This window comes from Strix uralensis, chromosome 4, assembly GCF_047716275.1.
Source record: "Strix uralensis isolate ZFMK-TIS-50842 chromosome 4, bStrUra1, whole genome shotgun sequence".
In the NCBI taxonomy this organism is placed as follows: domain Eukaryota; kingdom Metazoa; phylum Chordata; class Aves; order Strigiformes; family Strigidae; genus Strix; species Strix uralensis.
The window spans coordinates 12806110-12826714 of record NC_133975.1 but is presented as its reverse complement, the minus strand read 5'-3'; the positions used below and the strand labels follow the sequence as shown (position 1 = coordinate 12826714).

The 20605-nt window shown below is 36.8% G+C and overlaps 1 protein-coding gene across 1 annotated transcript in view; it reads left to right on the top strand.

The window, feature by feature from the left end:
• Positions 1 to 20605, top strand: part of SORCS2 (sortilin related VPS10 domain containing receptor 2) — a 573028-nt gene that overhangs the window by 518198 nt on the left and 34225 nt on the right. Inside the window, exons 13-15 of the mRNA XM_074865689.1 lie at positions 4712 to 4803; positions 6273 to 6380; positions 19659 to 19779. Of these exons, the coding sequence (XP_074721790.1) occupies positions 4712 to 4803; positions 6273 to 6380; positions 19659 to 19779 (321 nt within the window). The remainder of the gene's footprint in view (positions 1 to 4711; positions 4804 to 6272; positions 6381 to 19658; positions 19780 to 20605) is intronic.

Genomic DNA, 20605 nt, shown 5'->3' with positions numbered 1-20605 from the left:
CATTTGAAGGGGCTTACTCAATCTTAATATATGTTATCAGAGTGAAAATGTAGATTATTGTATGTATTTCATGGCCTCACTGTTCATGATCAAACAGTTCTTTCAATGGACAGCAGTACATTTCCTTTCTCTGTCGGAGTTCATGCAACAAAAGAAAAGGCTTCAGTCTGAGATGGGAGTTATTTAGACAGTATATTACAGGTCTTGTGAGCTGGTAAAAGCAGAGCAAAGCTCATGTTTTGGCACTAGTCTTCAGGTGGGTTTAAGTCACTTGACTTGGAAACTTTGTGGTTGCCACGAGTGAATGCCTGTAACCTTTCTCACATGCCAGACATCATGTTGCAGAGCTGTCTACAGACTAGAAGAGAAGCAGTCTGTGCTTGCATAGAGTGACAGAGCAACACAGAAAAGTAAATATAAAAGACTTAGAAGAACAGGTAGTTCAAGAAATTAATTAAAAGCTTTACTGAAATAATAGCAGTATTGGTTCATAGGAGTGGGAGGAAGGTCCAAGATCATGTAATTCAAACATCTGCTCTGAGACATCAAACATACTAGGAACATCTCTAAAGAGGTTTGCCAGGCCTATTTGTTAACCCTTCACTGTAAGAGATTATTCAGTCTGACTGTGTGGTGTGTCACCACTCTTCATAGATTTTTCTGAATATTTAACATAAGCAGACTATGCTTTTTGCTGTTGTTCTTGCAGTTTTACAAGTTCTGCAAGATAAGTTGATTTCTCCTTGTCTCTGGAGAGTAGTAGTTTCCTGTCACCTTTGAATACCTTTTCAGATGTTGAAAGGTGATTACCATTTCTACCCAGAGTATAGGGTTTTCCCCCTTGGAAAACAGCAAACTCAAATCCATTTATTTTCTTAACGGATCAAATTTCTAAAACACTTTTACTTTTTGTTGCTCGTTAACTGGACTGTGTAACATTACATCCCTCTCCTGAAGCATGTAAAACTGAATGCAAAATTAAAAATTTTATCAGTACTAAACAGAATGAAATGATTGCCCTTGATGTCTTGACATTGCTGGCACCTCATTTCAGAAGATTTCTCTTCTTTGCACTACCATCACAGACTCAGATTCAGTTTGTGATTCTAACTGGGACCAGTCCCCGAGTTCCTGAATTTGTAATACATTCTCAATTTAACAATGACCTAGTGATCATTTTCGTTCCATGAGTTCTTAACCAGCTGTATACACTTAAAGATTTCGATGGAACCCTTATTTCCGTAGCTTGCATATGGTAAGGTCATATGAGAGTTCATATCCTACTATGGTAGGATATACAGCCAGTGTTTATAGGTAGAAATAAAAATTCCCAAATGAGAGTTTTGTGAAATTAAGTAAATACTGGTGATAAATGGAAAAGTAAAAACAAGGACTGTGATTATAAGTAGCCACAATACCACTTCGGCTGGCTCCAGTTGTTGTTCTGGCTTTCTGTTGCATGATACCTGAGCTGCTTGTTGGTATCTCCTGAAACCATCACCCCACTGCGTACCATTTTAAGGCAAACTGAAATTTGTGACTGCGTATTGTACAACATTGCACTGTAAATAGCAGTAGTTTAGGAGCTGATTGACAAGTAGCTTAAATGTCCATGCAGCAGCCGTGATCTGGCCTGTAAGAGAAGAGAATCTCACCTTGACATTATCATGAACTATGTGGGCTTAGATCATCTTAAGTGAACCATGAAGATGCAGCCTAAAGGTGAACTCCTGGGACAGATATGTCTATTTGGAAGGTTTCTCTGTCTATTACACCAGACAAACAATATCATAAAATTCATTAATAAACATGATACCAAGTCAGATAGATAAATAAATCTTGCATCTTGGGAGAAATGGGCTACCTTTGAACACAATTTCAGACCATACAGGTTTTAAACTATTTTTTCCCCTGTGGGGCCTGTTTCTTCAGTCCTGATTTTTAAAATATTACAATACACTGTCATATGCTAAGGATGACCTTTGTATAGATATGAGTTTATTTTATTTATTTTTTAAAAAAATGATTTATGTTCACAGTTATGGTTGCCATTGCTATTTCAACAGCATCTGTTAAAGCACTGTGCTTGAAATAGGGCAAACAGACTAAGAGAAAGGTCTGGCCTTCAAAAGAAATGGCTTAAATAAACGGAAAAAATCAGCAGCAAAAAGCCTTTCATATTTGATCTGCTACCAAAGTAGCTAGTGTAGCAACAAAACGCTCAATTAAACTAATAAGGTTACACAGAAAGTCTGTTGTATATCTAGGAACTGAATCTAGACCTCTGGAGCTTTAGTCCAGTGCTTTGTTGAAATATTATTTTTCTATGTCAAATCCTTTTGTATCAAAGCAATTTGGGAAACCTTTGTTTAAGTGAGAATACTTGTTTTTCTGCAGACATCTTAAGAGGTAGATGGTTAACACCTTTTAAGCACAACAGGAAGGGCTGCGATCCCAGCCTCTCACCCCTGGGAAGGTCTAACTGGCTCATTCTGTGTAGGAAGACTTCTGTTTCCAGATTTGAATTTAGAAATGGATGTCACTTGGTGAGAGAAGCGAGTGACTTTGGGCATTTTTGATTACTTTTGAAACTTCTGTATCTGAGAGTAAAATTGTGTGGAGCAAATTTCTCTAAGATAATTTAAACATGTTTTCATTGATTTCATGGAGCTCTCCTAATTGCTCCCCCAGCAGATATTCTGTCCTAAAATAGCTGCTGAAGTTGTTAGGACAGACACAGGAAAAATATTTAGATTAGAGGGAAGAGAGGGACGGACAAGAAGTTGACATTATGATTATAAAGCACATAATGTGCTCGAAAAATTACAGAAGAAGGAAAAAAATAGAAATAGGTTATAAAAATCTAGTTCTGGAGTGGCTGGCTACTAGCAAGGATCATAATAAATTTATTACCTGGCTTTAGCTAGTGGAGAGACATACATCAGAATTTGTGGCTGACTGAACACATGTCTCTTGTTCCTGGGTTTGAACTTGTTCTGACACTGGGACCACCTTTACCTGAATTCTTTGCAAACTGTCTTGGTTTTGTTTCCAGAAAGTAGAGATGTTTGGTATTGTGCTGCACTCCACAAGCATGAAATCGTTAATTCTTTTCAATGTACTAAAGATGAAGATATTTCATAAGGAGTTTAATAAATTTTGGTTATAAAATGTTTGAAATGTGTGCAAGAAGAGCATGATATAAAGATGGCATTAATGTGCCTGTAATGTGTCGGCTGTGCTTTATGGCGTGCTAAAACTGGGGTACTAAAATGCTGCATGAGGAACTGCCATGGTGCTTTTCTGGGAAAACCTAATTTGGATCAAGTGATGCAGATACCAGCTTCCTTTATCATCAGTATGATGGTGAAGCTTTTGGAGACTTCCTGAACCAGCATATACTGTTTCATTTTTATTTGAACAAAAGTTCAAAGTTTAGAGGAGGATCAAAACTCTGCTTGCTTATCTGACTCCAGCTGATCTCATCCTTTTGAAATGCATCTAAAATTAATGTCTGTCCTTTACTGAATTCTCTTCTAAAATATGCAGCTGTGTGGAACAAGTAGATAGGACTGTAAAATGCCTCATATCAGGGTTTTGCCTGTAAATTGGCAACACTGAAAAACTGATCAGACACTTGAAGCCCTAGGATTCACATAAAATATGTTCTTACTAGATGAGAGGAAGACTCAACCCAAATTACATGCTTACTCTTTTTGAAGTAATTGTGAATGTGCTGTAAGATACTTTTTCCCCACTCCAATTCAGTCTTGCTGATAAATCCTCTAAATGTAGCATTTAGTATTGCCAAAAAAAGAAGCATTTAGTATTGTAAGTTTTCATTCACAAGGCAAAGTAAAGCTAACCTTTATGTTTTTCACCTTTGCTTTGTCAAAGCATGTAGGAGGCTGCATGTTTGTCCATTAACTGCTAAGTGTGTGTAGTAACTCTCACTTTATCACCTGTGCTTATGTTAAATGAACTTTCATTGGTTAATAACACGAGTAAACCCTGTCTTAAAACAGATTTCAGATGTAAAAAAGGGAAGATATCTACCTGTTTGTTTATTTTAGTACTGCTGCTGAACTCTAGAAAATGAATGAAAATAATTCAGGAAATTTCAAATCCTTTACATCATTAAATCAATATTACATGTATTTTGGTTCAGAACTCAGAGCACCTCTGTGGAATCACAGAGAGTTTGAATTTAAATAAAACATTGACACTGGAAATGCAGAAAACATGCTTGCACCAATTATTTCCAGTTCTGCAGAATATGGAGAACATGTGAGAAAGTCACAGACAGCAGTACTTTTCCTATTTTTATTAGAATTAGACTACAAAGCATTTTATTCTGCAAGATACACAGAATATGGCAAATACCGAAGTAAGGTGATAGGTCACTTGGTGATATATAACAGGAAGGATTGCATAATGCATACTGTGAGAAATACAAGCTTGGGCTAAAATCACTTTAGACAGTTTAATCTGACTGTGATTTGAACCTGAACGTTTTCTGATTCACCTTCTTAACTTTCTTTTTTTCCACAGCTGAGAGAAATATAAGAGTTAAACTGACTTTTATGTCCTTTTCAATTTTAAGTGTGGACATTGTAAAAGATATAAGTCTTTTAATCCTGGTTTGCTTGTACATTTTATCTCTGCTGTTTTTACATTTGCTTAGCTGGCATTTTTTTTGTCTGCCTTGTAGGTCTTTGAAGAAGAGCACCATATCTTGTACCTGGACCATGGTGGAGTTATTGTGGCCATCAAAGACACATCTATCCCTCTGAAAATACTCAAGTAATCCTACAGTTAATTAGAGTAGAGCTATGGTGTATTCAAGACCTCAGGCAAAGTTCAGAGTTTGAGATGTGCATTTCAATGTGATCATGTATGAAATGCAGGTGGAGTCAGCTTAATTTAACATTCATTAAGTCAACAAAATGCAGGTGGATGTTTTCTTAAAGATCACTTCATGGTGCTTAAGGTACCATGGCATAATGCATTAATCATAATAAAATTTTCTTGCGTCAGTGTGTAGGTGTTTTGGCTTAAAAGTCTGTCCTGGAACTCTACACTACAAGACATGTTCAGCATAATTGTTATCTGCTACTGGTTTGTACCAGCAGTATATGGCAATGATGCTCAACCTATCATGCATATATGGCTTAGATATCGAGTCATGATAGTTCATTCATACTGTAGTAAAACTCTGTCCCTTTCAAGGGCCACAGTGAGTGAAGACATTGGAGAATAGCCTTAAGTTGCTCTGGCAAGAGCAATATCATGTGGACTTTGGAGCCAGTGGGGAAAGGACTTAGGAGTGCTTATGTACTGTGTAACACAGTATACAAGAAGCCCAGTTCATCTGAGATACTCATGCACAAATTAACTGAAGTATGCGTAGATCTTGCCATATAGTGATAACATAGTAAATGGCCTTCTCAGCTAGTTTGGCAGGAAAGGTTTGCTGCAAAACATTTTATTATAAAATACCAAGATTTAAACTGCATGATAGTGAAGCAAAATATCGTAACCTTATGTAATGGCATACAAAACTATCATCTTCAGCATGAAAAATGTGAGAGACCTTTAACAGTTGTGACTAGGTTCGTTTTTACGTAATACTGTGTGCACTAGTAGGAACTAGGCTCTGTACTTGCTTAGCTAGAATGAAAGTCATCACTAACCTACTATCCAAAAGATGTGGATGAAATGTGCAGAAGGAAAGAGACTTTGATTTATAAATGTTGGGTGCACGGAGTATTTGGAGTATGTTTTCCTGATTCATCAGCATCTTTTGCAAATTTTTTAAATGGATGGTATGGGTTGTGAAGGGCCATCATCTTGGTGCCTGCATTTACTGCACCTCCCACATGTTGTAGCAATTGGGCTGTTTTGCCTCTCATGTTTCAACTCTGCTTAACAGGTCTGTAATTCAGAGACTACTAGAAAGAATAAAGTGTAAATTCACTTACTCTTGAACCTAGAAGGTAGCAAGATAGTTTGTTGACAGACCTTAGTTTTTATCTGCCTGAGAATTTCCATTGTTGTGGCAAATTTATTATACAACTTCTAATAAAGACGTGAGCTCCTGGATACATTGTTGAGAAAAAAAATCACATTAATATGATATACTGTCCTGGCATATTGTATTTTTGTGATCATAAATCCTGGGCTTTAGTAGTGAGGGGATGTTTTTTTGAATAAATTAATTCTGTTTTGTATAATAATATTTGTTAATGAAAACCATTCCTGCTTTTTTACAGGTTCAGCATAGATGAAGGCCAGACTTGGAGTACACATAATTTTACCAGCACTTCAGTCTTTGTAGATGGATTACTTAGTGAACCTGGAGATGAGACACTAGTCATGACGTAAGTTCCTGGTTTCAGCTCTTTTTTTCAGGGCTCTCTCTGCTTATGCACTTGAGCATATTTTTAGTTGTGGATGTTTGAGATGGTCCTCGAGTCATTGGCTTTTGCTTCTTGCAGTCACATAGACTCTTACACTGATGTCCAAACAGCCCTAGTATGCAACCTGTCTTTGAAATTACCTGAGTGAGGTATTTCACATTGTAAAGATGAACTGTTATGTTCATATGAAATTTTGCAAAGTTACCACCGGGGAGAGTGGAATAATAGGACTGCAAATACAAATCTGAGAAACATAGGTCAAAAAATAACTATTTCCTACAGTTTTTCTGTTTTCTAGAGATTCTTAGGCAGACTTCAAAGATGTTAAATAGCTATCCTTTCTTTTTGTGAAAATTGTTTTCATGTTGTAAACAACTATATTGTTGTCCTAGTAACTAGCATTACAGTACTTTGTATAACCAAACATTGGGCTAACAAATGCACATTTTTATTCTGTGCAGTGACTGAGGCAGATGCTGTGAATAGAGTTAAAAATAACCAAATTCTGCAATGCAATCCCCTGTTTATCGTTTTTTTTTTTTTTCCAAAGGGTCAAGGACATCTGGATCTGGGCTGCAGGTTTTGCTCTGTCTCTAGGATAAATGCTATTATTTCAGAAGTGACTGTAAAAAACACCTGCCCAATTAGGGAGAAAGGCACATGCTGACTGCAGCAGGAAAGGGGAATGCACTCAGAGATGTGCAGGTTGTTACATGTGCTCCTATCAGAACAGCTTGTGTGATCCTTTGTATTGGAGCTCAGTGTGTTCATGACAAGCTTTTTCTCCTAGGAGCCTTTGATGTGTACCAGTAGCATTTTCCCCAGGAAAAAAAAATAAATAGCCCAGTGTGGAGTTGTGTAAAGGTTCCTCAGCAAAACAGAAATCCCACCCAATGTACTTAAAAGCATTGTGCCAAGTTCATAATGCTATACTGTGTAGGGGTGAATTTGGTCTGTTAGTTCTTTCACTGTTACATTTATCCTCTCTTATATGTATATGACCTGAGAAGAACAGTATTACTCCACCATCTTCCCCTTCTGTCATGCATAGGGGTTTTTTATGGTATAATATATGCCACACAGAGATAGTTATGCCTCTGAATGAAGGATTTCCATTGATTTCAGTGGAAGTAGAGGGATCAAAAGCTTATCCTAAACTGTACTTACTGTCAGATAAAAAGGTGTGTGATGACTATATGCTCTGTGGATATTTTTACTATTAAGTATCATTAAAACCAGTGATTTTGTGAAGATGTATTTAAATATCTGGCTGAATAGGCTAAAGAGCTCATGTAAAATGATTACCTTTTTGAAGTCATCCATCTGAAATATATAAAACTGTATCTAGATTTGGTACTTGAGGCTAGATTGACAAAAAGCATCATGTGATTTGCATGTTTCTAAGGGCAGAACAAGAGTCTGACTCCAGCATCTCAATGCCAGGCTTGTAGGATCTTACTTTGCAGCTAGTTCTACTGAACATAGAGGACATCAACCACTTACTGTCACAGACTGGCCCTGAGAAGACTTCCACCTTCCTACCAGACTCTAAAGATAATGGGAAGAATAAATTTACAGTATGTGTTTCCTTGTTGCTGTTATATCAGCTTCCTACTGCTTTGGATTGGGTTTTACCTTCAGGATGACGTTGTCTGCCCAGTGACACTCTGTCTGACTTTACATCAAGATCTGTCTGGCTTAAGTTTTTTTCTCTCAAACCTTCACACTTGTATTAAGTTTCTGTGCATGACTTAATCTACAGTGATCTGCTTCTTCTGAGAACTGTCATCCACTGATATGCACTCCCTGGGGAAAAAAAAAAAATCAACTATGCCATCTTTTGCATTTTATTAGATAAAAGGTGGGTTTTTTTTCTGGGTAGAACATGGTAAGGTGAACTTGTGTATAGTAATGGGAATAAACTAACTGTCTTTCACCCTGAAGAATCTCCAAATCCATTACTAAAGACCTAGTCTGACATTTTTTACTTCTACAGGAATTTAATTTTCTCCCTTTGGTAGAGAGTTTGTTTGAGTAAGGACTTTGAGTAAAGAGTCCAATGTCAAAATCTGCATAAATTAGTAGAGATAACATAATTCTGAGGCGGGAAGGTAATAAATGAAAAAGCATACAGCAGAATTATGGAGCAAAGAGTGTTTTATTTAAGGCTTCTAGAGTAAACTCACAAAAGAGTCAAAGAATATTCTACTTGTACGGAAAGCAGCTGTTACTGTAGGGTAAAATCCTGGTTCCTTAGGGATTTCCTAAGGTTCTCTTAAGGTTAGGGATTTCCCTCAAGGTTTTTAATTTTTATTAAAAAAAAATCCACAAAAAATATTATTTGGGAAAGACATTTAAGGGACCTATTAACACTGTGTGTAAGAGAGACTTCTCATTCTCTAGCATGGTTACTGGGATGTTAACATGACTCATAGGGGACTTCCATTTGAATTCCTGTTCTGTCCTAACTTATCCAAAATGAAGTGGTCTGGAAAGCTTTACTGAAGAAACAGGGGAATGTGAAACTGGTAGCCTTAAGTCTTCATTTCAGAAAGTTTTGTGTTTTCTCCAAAACAGAGAAAAAACAAACGTTGACTTGTCAAAAGTTTTCATAAAACTGAGTTATTATCTACCAGTCAACATTAATCTAAATCATTCATCCAAATCCCCTGCAGTATTCAAAATATGTAGACTCAAATGCCAATGAAAATGTATTTTATTCCATTGTTCTCTGCCATAGACCTAGTTAAGATTTGTAGGAGTTTTAAGTGGTAAAGTATTAAAAACTTTAGGAAACTGATTCTATGTAATAATCAATTTCTGAATAGACCTAGTTAAGAGTTTTAGGGAAGATAAGCAATAAAGTATTCATAAAGTTTAGGAAGCTCGATCTGTGTAAAAATCAATTTCTAAATGAAGAGCTTAAATTCACCATTTATTGCTAAATGAATAAGTAAGGTTTGCTAAGAAATTTTCTCAACTAATTGATATATATTCATCAAAATAGTGCGTGGTCTAGTAGGCTTTATTTTGTTCTAAATTTTTTAAGAATGAAAGTTACTGCAAGCCAGTGTTATACTTAACAATAGATTATATGTAGGAAAAATGACTTAATAACGCTGGGTTGAGTAATGGCCTAACTCAGTGGAAAAAGGAAGAATTTTTGTGTGTCTGAAATATTGATGTTCCTTTTCAGAGGAAGTAGTTCATATAATGAAAGTTTCAAACCTGTTAAAATGACTTCTAAATCACAGTTCAGCTTCTGAGAGTGTTTCACAAACCAGGTTATTTAGATTGCAGTGTAAACCCAGTAGGAGCAATAACCATGGTTATCATGCGATCCTGCAGACCTTGACGCCTTTTAAAAGGCCAATAAGAGGTTACATAAAAGGACTGCTTTTCTTTATGTCAGGTAGAATCAAAATCCTCCTTATGGGTAATTGTATTTTTTTCCAGAGGTTTTTTTTTTCCTAAGGTCTCATAGAGTAACAACTTAAGATGCTGCTGGGAACTTTATTACACCTCTGAACTGCAGTACTCCTGCATGTGTGTTTTACTGTCTTGAAAGTCCGTTGCATTCCTGTTGAGTTCCTAGGTGATAATGAAAGGCAAGAAAATAGTCTAGTTTAAACTTACTCAAAACAAAGTGGATATGATATTAACAGGTGTTAGATATTACAGAAAACCATCTGGATTTTTGCAATTGTCGATTCTGTTAGGAATGTCAACCTCAACTTTAACAATATCACTGTCAACACTACGTGTACTTTGTGGGGCATATTGCTGTGCCACACGTGGCAGCATGCTACCTTTCCTGTTGTCTTTGAGTAAGGACTTTGAGTAAAGAGTCCAATGTCAAAATTTGCATAAATTAGTAGAGATAACATCTTACTAGGTGGAGATACTTCTCTGAGTTGTGAATTCTTCACTACTAACTTTCTCATATTTCAACCCCTAAAAAAGGTAGATAAAGCTTCATTATGTAAGAGAATAGCTGATTTCCCAAGGCAAATTCTAGGTTTTATTTGCAGCTAGTTAATCTCTTGTTTGAGAAGCATTGCTCAGTTATGAAATGATTGTTCTGCTCTCTGCGTAATGAGGAACATATATGTCTGCCAATTGATGGAGGAAACACACAGAAAGATGGGAAGAGAATGGTGAAAAAAGCATTGAAAAAGCAAACTGGTTACTCTGTTTCAATCTAATCTAGATATTGTCTAATACAGATGTACAGATGCCTGTTTAATGGCAAGTTAATGCTTTTGCTGGCATCTCTGTGGACACAGATGTTAGCAGAGCAAGTCAGTTTATTGTAGTGTCACTGCCAACCTGTGGTCTTGGAGCCATGGGACTGCTCCTGTCTCTCCCTCTGTTCAGAAGTTGTTCAGTGGGTAAAGCTTCATTTTTTGCTTTTCTTTCTGTAAAGTTTTCATAATATATGCAGAAGCATGATACTTTCAGTGACTTGCTAAAGCCCATATTTAGTACATTTTGAGGGCAGACCTGGAAATATATTTGAATAAGAGGAGCTGAAAGGTTAGGAATCCATGTTCTGTAAGTATCTTTTATCATCTTGTCCCTATTTAAAGGACAAGAGAGGGACAGAAAAAGGGTGACACGTGACTTGGTCATTCAGATAGAGTCTTTGTGTCAGTTTGAGCCCCTGTCACTGACCGAGTGCCTATAGCTGTGGTGCTCTAACTTCTCTTTCAGGGAGACAGTTCCATTTTAGTTTCTAGTTCTAATAAATGGTGGTGATGAGGTAGATATTAGAAACTTAGGCCAACAATAAAATTGTTCAGCACTTTACTTAATTTTGTGGGGGGTCTTGAACTCCATTTTGCTATATTTTGCTCTCAAAATGAAGGAGCCATAGTATAGATGACCATAGGCTATTTACTCTGGGTCTGCCAGGTCAAGTCTGAATGAAGAATTTCCTACCTGTGACAAAAGAGACCAGATTTTTAAATGTGTGAGTAGGGAAGAAAAAAAAAAAAAAAAAGAATTATTAGCTAAAGAATTAATTATACAGTTTTGTAAGTATCCCAAATGAATTTGATTTTAAGTAAAATGACACAAGAGAGCTGAATGATGCAAAGCTATCCTCTAGAATGTCATATGTTTCTCTTTAAATTAATGCATTTTGTTCACTGTTCACTTGTATATACTTCTGTATAACGCAGCAGGCTAGGCATTAAATCTGCAATTTTTTCCAAACAGCTTACATGTTAAAAGGTTGTTCTTGGACAGGAATTTACCAAATAGATGGAAAAAATGTTGGAGGTAATTCACAAACATCATGGAGCCACTGAGCTTCTGGATAAATGGGAACATGCTCATCCTGCTCCTCCCCAGCACTTCTCAGAATCTAAGCATTCATTTCCGTTCTTTTTCCCCAGAAGAGCTGAAATCAAGATGTTTTGGCATAAAAGAATGAATGGCAATTATTATTTTTTGGGGGCAGGAAACAATGAAAAAACATATTTTGGTTCAATTTTAACTAAATTGTTTCCTCCCTTCATTTTTCACTTTGGCAGTTAAACAAAAAAAAAAAAAAACAAAAACCAAACCACCAACCCAAAACTACTCTTCTCTTTAGTGCATTAAGTATATGCATGTGTTTGTAGTTTAAGGCACTTAAATCATAAGTGTCTCAGTATACTTGCACATGATCTGTTGTGTACACAAACACTGTTTATGTGCAGTTGCTTTATGTAGACAGGTGTCTACTTTTGCACGTGGAAGCATTCATCATTTCTGTAGTTGCAATTTGGGAAGAAAATGTGACCTCTGTTACGTTCTTTTGGAGAATTAGAAAAATATGCTGAATTATAATCTTGATGTGTAACAGATTGCAGCTTGAATCTTACATTACTTTCATCCATTTTACTGGTATGAACCCTTTGACTTATCTAGTTTTTGTTGATTTTACAATGGTGTAAAGGAAGCAAAGACAACTGTTAGGAGGAAGACATGTCTATAAAGATTCATCTGTCATTTTCTTTTTGGAAATGGTAGGCTTTAAATAGCACTGTAGGACACAGTCATGAGTAACCCACTCTTCCAACCCAAGTATCCCCTTGGAAAATCTTTCATTAGTAATGTTACTGCTCTGTGACTTAAGAACACTACCTGTTGGCAGTGGTTACACTAGAGATGAAGTGCATCCTTCCATGCCACAACCTCATCACTTTACTCCCTCAACTGGGTAATTTCTTTACAGATTTTGGCATGGGGAGGTCATGTGTCTTGCTGTATGTTCAGAGGCACTGTAATAATATGAACTACATTAGACCACACAAAAAGAAGATTGTCATATTTGCTTTTTCAGTTATATTGCCATCTTTTGTAGTAAAGGCCTAAGTGAAGCAAAGGATTCAGCTCTTTGATCTCACTGTAAATTGACAAGAAACTTCTAAAATGCTAGTCCTTTATGTAAAACCAAGAAAGGTGCTGCTGTTTTAATGTAAATGGCTTCTGATATCTAGTGAACTGTAAGGTGGATTAAGTATTCAGTCTGAAATTGCAACTGCAATTGTGTTATGAAAATAATCAGGGAGGTGTGACAGTTAAAAAAATATTTTAACAGTACAGTAAGTTCACTGACAATTATATTTCCTACTAATATGATTTACTACAGGAAAGGAAGCCTTATATGGAGAACAAGATCTAAGTATAACTTCTTAGCATAGTCTATGATAGTTTCCATTTAAATGAATACTTTCCAAGAGACAGACTGAGAGTTGTTAAAATAATTAACTAGCATCTCTGAGAGTCTAGTTTCCTTTACCAGCTTGGTCACATACTCACTGTTGGATATTGAGGTTTAGATCCATAAAGAATTTCAGGTACCTGCCTCTTTGCACATGTTTGGACATCTTTGCTTAAGTGCTACCCAGAGGAATTTAGACATGTTATCCAGGATAGAGCCACTCAGACTGCCCATATCACCTGTATGTGGGATCCTCAATTGATACTGATTCAAACCCTAGGTTTTATTGTCAGTAGTTTTACACATTTGAAGACTGTCCCAAAAAAATAGAGGTCCTGTTCCACCCCCAGATGGCATGTCAACTTAGCAGAATGTGTCAACAAGGCAGTACAGCACTGTGAAGACAATTTCTGCTACCTTGGCTGTATGCTGTTTCTAACATTACGGTTGATGACAAAGTCATATAGAAGAGAGCAAAAGCCAACGCAGCACTTGGGAGATTAAAGCAGCATGTCTAGAATGAAAGAGGCATCTGATTTCAAACAAAAGTAGCTGTGCATCATGCAGTTATCATCACTGGTCTTCAGTATGACTGCAAAACTTGAAGAATTTAAGTTGCTACATTAAATATCTGAATAAATTCCATATGTGCTGTCTTTATAACCTTGGTGGGGTAGTACAGCAGGATCACTGCCGCCACTCTGACATCTTTGAGCATTCTCAGACATTCATCAATAAAGCAAAACAGTTGCAGGTTCAGCTGTGCTGCTCTGAGGATCCAGACATCAGGCTGCTCAAAGCCATTTTCTTTGTCTGGAGACAATATGCCAAACAGTTCAAAGGTAAACTAGCATAATACTACAAAAGGTTGCTCAAGGTGTCTTAATGTATATGGCGTGAGATCCATGGTATGGGACACTAGCTAAAAATCCATCTGCTCTGGCAAATAATGTTTTGATGCTGTGACAGCCTATGAACAAAATCCTGAAGAACACAGCAGAAAAGCTAAAGAGGAAGGGAAGTGTGGTGGTTATAAAAAGCTATGTCTGTGACATCTGAGATGAGCAGTGTTTATAAAAAGCTATGTCTGTGACATCTGAGATGAGCAGTGTGTTGTCAAAATCAGCCTCATTTCTCCTGAATGAAGTCATGGAAGCTGCATGTTTACCTGATGAGTCTCTGGGAGTCTCCAGCATCAGCACCATCATAGCTGCAGTCAGGTGGTTTGCAAGTGACGCAGACAGCAGCCGACAGCTATGACTGCTCACCTGAAATAGGAACATCTAATGAATAGATGCTCTTTTCTCTTGAATAGAAACATGAATTTACTGGAAAAGATTATCATTGCATATAATTTCTATTAAATTAGCTCCCCTGATTATGAGCTTTATCAGGAACAGAAATAACCAGCAATCCTCCAGCAAATAGTTTAAATGAGTTAGCTTAAAAACTGCATTAAACTGTCTTATCTATCAAATGATGCAATCAAATTAAAAAATGATGTGCTCATAGATGAACTAGGAACAAATGTACAAAGTTGTTATGGCAACTGAAACACTGAAGTAAAAATTATGGATCCCAAATTCTTACAAATAAAAGTAAATTAATTTCCAAGGTAATTGGAATTTCTTTCAAAAATTATTTATCACAGCATCATCTTTCATAGTTCCAACAGAATTGATTTGATGGCTTTCTAATGAAATTTAATTAATCAAGAGGAAGGTTTTAGTAGCTTATGAATTACTATCATCTTGATATTTAACTTCTAATCATCAGTTACACTTGCTGCACCATTCCAGTTTTTTCCATTCGTATGATTTTATTGGGCATACATGTTTTGCACCTGAGCAATTAGATTGTGATTGCTGTTATGTATTGCTTTATTGTAGCTCACGCTTTCATCTAATCCATTGAATCCTACTTAATACGTGCCTTTCTTTCTTACTTTGGAAAAATAGTTCTTTTTTATTCTAGTGATATTTGGCAATACTTTTAAATGGGGTCTTCTGATGTGTCTTGAAAACCCTGTCCTCAATAGGGCAACAAGCGTTACTGCAGCAACAGCATTAATAATCATTGTGGTTTTTTCAAACAGTTTGCTAAACTGGGTGCTGTAAAGTACTAGATTCCTTAGGAAATTTACCGTAGGAATTACAAAGCTGCATGGCTGCATTTTTCATGGGATTTGTGACTGTGCTGGGACACTTTCTTGAATCTCAGGAATTTTACTTAAGCCAAAGAATGGTGAAATCAGTGGTGCAGTTACTGTGCTCTGTCAAAACATGGTTTTCAGTCTGTAGAATCAGAATAGCCATGATGGAAATGAGTACTTTTTTTACAAGAGACTGGACCAACAGGCAGAAAAGTTATTTCTGTCTTTTGCTAAAAATCCACAGAGAGGCCTATAGTTCACCCACTGAAGCAGTGCCTTTGCTGTATATATAGAGAGTTTGCACATAGCTCCCATATTACTCTAGTAGAATTTGCATAATTTCTAGAGTAATTTCTATAATTTTTATAACATTATAAGATCTGGGACTGGGCAATATCTCAAAAATTTATCTAATCTCTAGCTCTAATCCTGATGTTTCACTAATTTCTTGCTCTAGTGAGGGAGAGGAAACAATCTCAATATCTTGTAGCATTACCATCACAGAATCACAAAATGGTTGATGTTGGAAGCGACCTCTGGAGGTCATCTTGTCCGAACCCCCTACTCAAGCAGAGCCACCAAGAGTCAGTCACCCAGGATCATTTCCAGACAGCTTTTGAGTATCTCCAAGGATGGAGTCTCCACAACCTCTCTGGGCAACCTGTGCCAGTGCTTAGTCACCCTCACAGTAAAAAAATGTTTCCTGACATTCAGAGGGAACCTCCTGTGTTTCAGTTTATGACCTTTGACTCTGGTCCTGTCACTGGGCACCACTGAAAACAACCTGGCTTCATCTTTTTTGCACACTCCCTTCAGGTATTTATATACATTGGTAAGATCCCTCCGAGCCTTCTCTTCTCCAGGCTTGAACAGCCCCAGCTCCTTCAGCCTTTCCCCATAGGAGAGATGCTCTTGTCCCTTCCTCACCTTCACGGCCTTTTGTTGGACTCCCTCCAGTCTGTCCATGTCTCTCTCGTACTGAGGAGCCCAGAACTGGACACAGTACTCCAGGAGTGGCCTCACCAATGCTGAAGAGAAGGAATTGCGCAGCTGTGTCTTTTAAGTTTATTGATCTCTTTGAAGATGGAAACATTTTGTTGTACTTTTCAGCTTTATTTTTTCCAGAGAAAAGCCCAGTTCTTTCAATCTTTCTTTATTGGTTACATTTTCAAAGCAGCTTATGAGTCACCCGTGCCCTTTTTCAAATTCCTTTTTAGTGTGTGTGTAAATATGCATATAACATCCAAAATTAGACACCATATTCTTCCAGAGGCTCCACCAGTGCCAGGTTCATCAAAATAATTACCTCCATGTCTTCTGTTTTCCAGTTCTGAGTACAGCCTAGAATTAGTCTTTCTTCTTTTGCAGCAACATTGTATTCTCGTTTTAATTCCCCACAATTTCCCAAGCCTTTTCTTCAATATTTGAAAGTTATTCTCCATTGTGGTTTTGCACCTTTGTTGTGTTTTGGTTTTTGGTTTGTTTTTTTTTTTTTTTTTTTTTTTTTCTCTAGGTGTACTTTTTGCAATTGGTCATGGGTATTTCATCATGTTGATTTCTGAACATTGCTTCCATCAGTCAGTGTCCTCACCCTTCCTTCTGTGTTATCTGCAAAATTTTCTGTGTTTGCTATTTGACCACATGGGTGTTAATGAAAATATTGACTGTGGACCCATCATGTCTTTGTGATAGATATCTCAAAATACTTCCTTGTTTGATAATTATTTTTGAAAATGGATTCTTCTAATTGGATATGTGCTCGCATTCCTCATGACAATGATTTTATCTGCACAGTTTTCTTTTTTACATTGAGACAATGTCAACTAGAACTCTGTAACAGTCAACAAAGGTCAAAATATGCTACACTTTCTCCTTTCTTTATCCACTAAACCAGTTACCCTGTAAAAGAAGTAAATTACATTAGTTTGACATGATTTGGTTTTGTCAAATCCATGGTGGCTGTTTGTTATCATCTTAATTATCTCCAAGGTACTTATAACTGGATAGCTTAATTGTTTGGTATCTTTGTGGTTATCAAAATTAATTCTGTAACTCCCTGGGCTCTGTTTTGCTGGTTTATGTATGTGGTTATATATACACACATATATATGTGTGTAAGTGTGTGTATATATAGATATGTGTGTATATATATATATAAAAAAATATATTCAAAATGTTTCCTTTTCCATAGTCATCTGGAATCACCCTCATCCTCTGTGAGGTCTCAAAGATGATGATTAATAGTTCAGAGATTTTGTTTTATACTTACAGGAGAATTTCATTATTCTGTTCTGCACTGAACTCAAACAACCATCTCCTTTCTTCTCCTTTCCTGACTAATCTGCCTGATAGCTAACATGAATGAAGAAAATTTCATTTGTTCTGTAGCAAATACTTTTCTTGAGGCAGGAGTGAATCTTTGACAGGACTTGGCTCCTTGCACTTGAACATATTTGTTGATAAATGAGTTAATAAAAGAAATGTAACCATTTTGTAAAGTTTTGTGGTGTATAAAGAAGCATTCACAGAGGTAGGTAGATGCATAAGCACATGGTGAAGTCTGCCTTATGTTAGTACCTTGTATGGAGAAAAAAATATTTAAAATAAAAAAGTGCAAGTATTTAGCATGCAAAAGACACTTCATGCCTGTCAGCAAAGCCAGTCATATTGAAGCAAGCATTGTGGAAAAAGCATGAGACCACCTAAGTAGTTGCTTTACTGGGTGTGTAACTACAAGTGAATAAGATTATATGGTGACAGCAGCTTTCAGGATCCAGCTGAACCAGAAGAAGGAATCAAACCTGTAGGTCTCAAGGAGAGAAGTGGGACCACACACCTATGTGCACATACAGCCAGTGGACTGAGCCACATTTTTTAGTTTTTGTGTATTGTCTCTGAGCCATGGGTACATTTAGAAGGAAAGAAAGTAGATGATCCAAGTCCTTTAATCTCAGAGCCTTACAAGAAAAGTGTAAGACATACAAACTATATGCACATGTTTCTGTTTAATTAAGTGCACTTCTGATGGTGAAGTTTCCTGTGACCACGGATTACTTAGTTATTATAATGAGTAGCATGGGCAATAATCTATAGATATCTACATCTTTGTGCTATGGCTGGGAAGCAAAGACACCAGAAAGGAAAGGAGGAAATCACTGTACACCTTTAGTCTCTGCAACTGGTTTTCAGCCTCTTTGGTAGACTTTAGAGCTCTACATCCATCTGCCAGAGAAGGTGCTTAGCATGATGATGATTTCTCTGTGCTGCAGAGAATCCACCATTTCCTCACTTCTGGTCTACCCTAGTTCCACTTTGAACCTGGTATTAAGGACAAGAGAAATGACTGTGCACAGCAGAATGCTTTTAGCAAAACTGTACCATTCCTGCTGTGTCTGGATTTGGACAAAACTGAGGACAAAACAAAAGGAATGAATTAGTTTGGAGAATGCTACTAAAGCTTGGAAAATGAACTCTGTGCAGTATAAACTGCACAGAGATTGTTGGCTTCAGAATCAACCTTAAATTCTTTGGCAAGTAAGCCACGTAAGCCTGATACAAACCACAAATATATTTGACTTTTGCCCAAATAGAGTCCTTATCCTTTCTAATTTGTTGCTGGATGTCATACTTACCCATTTTGTTTTGGAAATAAATATTCTGACTGAAAATGTTGGCTGCTTTGAAAGTGCAGCTTGGTTTTTAAAGCAATGAAATTTCCTTTTATTTTTTTAAAAAAAGGAAATTTAGTTAGTGGCTGGTTTTTGTTGTACATTGGACTATCTGAAATGGAGACTCAGAGTTCTTCAGCACAATGTGCAGATGCAGTGTATTCCTTAGAAATGAATACAATTTCATTATACTGCTGTGAGTTTAAACAATAGCAAATTGCCATCTGAAATCTGTAGAAGTTAAAAAAAAAACCCCAACAACAAAAACAACTGAAGAAGTTGCACTATAATTATAAGGAATGAGTGACAGATCTGGAAATTGAATCTGGTGATCCTGGGTTCTGCTCCCGGATCTGAGCTCCCCATCAAAATCTGAGAGCTCTGTATGTTTCATATAACAAGATAATAGACAAAAATATTGGGTTTATAAAAGGTAGTACATTTCCCATTAAATTTCTGGATAGTTTGCTGGGAAAAAAAAAATCTCTAATCTACAAACTATTATTTTTACTTTGTAAGGGTTCATAGACAATTATCAAATGTTTTCTAACTAGACACATTTATATGAAGAGGAATAAAAGAAAAATTAACCAGGAACCTTTTAGTAGGAAACCATGACTGTGGAAAGGAAAAGATAGAACTGAAAATTTGAATGTAAGATGTATATTTCTTTGCAGTAAGATTTTCCTTTTGATCCTTTTGTTCAGAGTCTTTGGACATATTAGTTACCGTTCGGACTGGGAACTGGTGAAGGTGGACTTCAGACCATCCTTCCCCAGGGAGTGCATGGATGATGACTACGAGTCTTGGGAGCTCACAAATCTACAGGTATTCTTGGTCTTATGTTAAGTGCCACAACTTTTCTGTAGCTTTCAGATTCACGTTTCCTGTGTGCTAGGAAAATGTTTTCAAATAGAGTTTGGATGCTGCATCCCCAGCTTTGATCTCCTTATGTTAGTATTTGCTGATTTTACAATACTTTAAAATGGGAGAGGATTCCGTGTTCCTTTTGGTTGTGTGATCTGTGTCCTGCAAAAGGCGCAAGTACATCTGGTGGTCTGCCACAATAATAGGTGGTCCTGCTGGATTGTGAAGCATATACCATAAACTAAAATGTGTAATATTGGTCGAAGCAATTTCAACATGCACTTTATGTGTTCTGCCAACTTCCTGACCACATACTGTACTCATATATAAATTGTTATAAGTAAAGCCCATTCCAGAAGTAATTTAGGATCTCGGTGGACCAATCATGTAATGGGGTCCAGTTGTTTTGGGCAATACCATTTCTGCAATAATGCATTAAGGCTGTGCTAATCCTGGTGCTCTGGCCAAATCCAATTTTGGGAAGCTACATTCTCTATTCAATGTATTGATTAAATAGACCAATGTGAGGGGTTTTTTTACATTAAAGGGAATATGTCATATTTATTCATAATTATTCTGATTATTATGTTTTGCTTCTTCCAGTACATTTGTTCTCTTACTCTCTGCAGGGTTGGGGTTTTTTTGCATACTACTTACTCTATGTTACTTCAGCTCTCCGGCTCTCATTTGCTGGTTCTCATGCCTAATTTTACACTTCTTGTTTGGGAATGCTGTGTATTTACAAAGAATGTTATGCAGATCTGAGCCTAAAGAATAACAGTTTCTT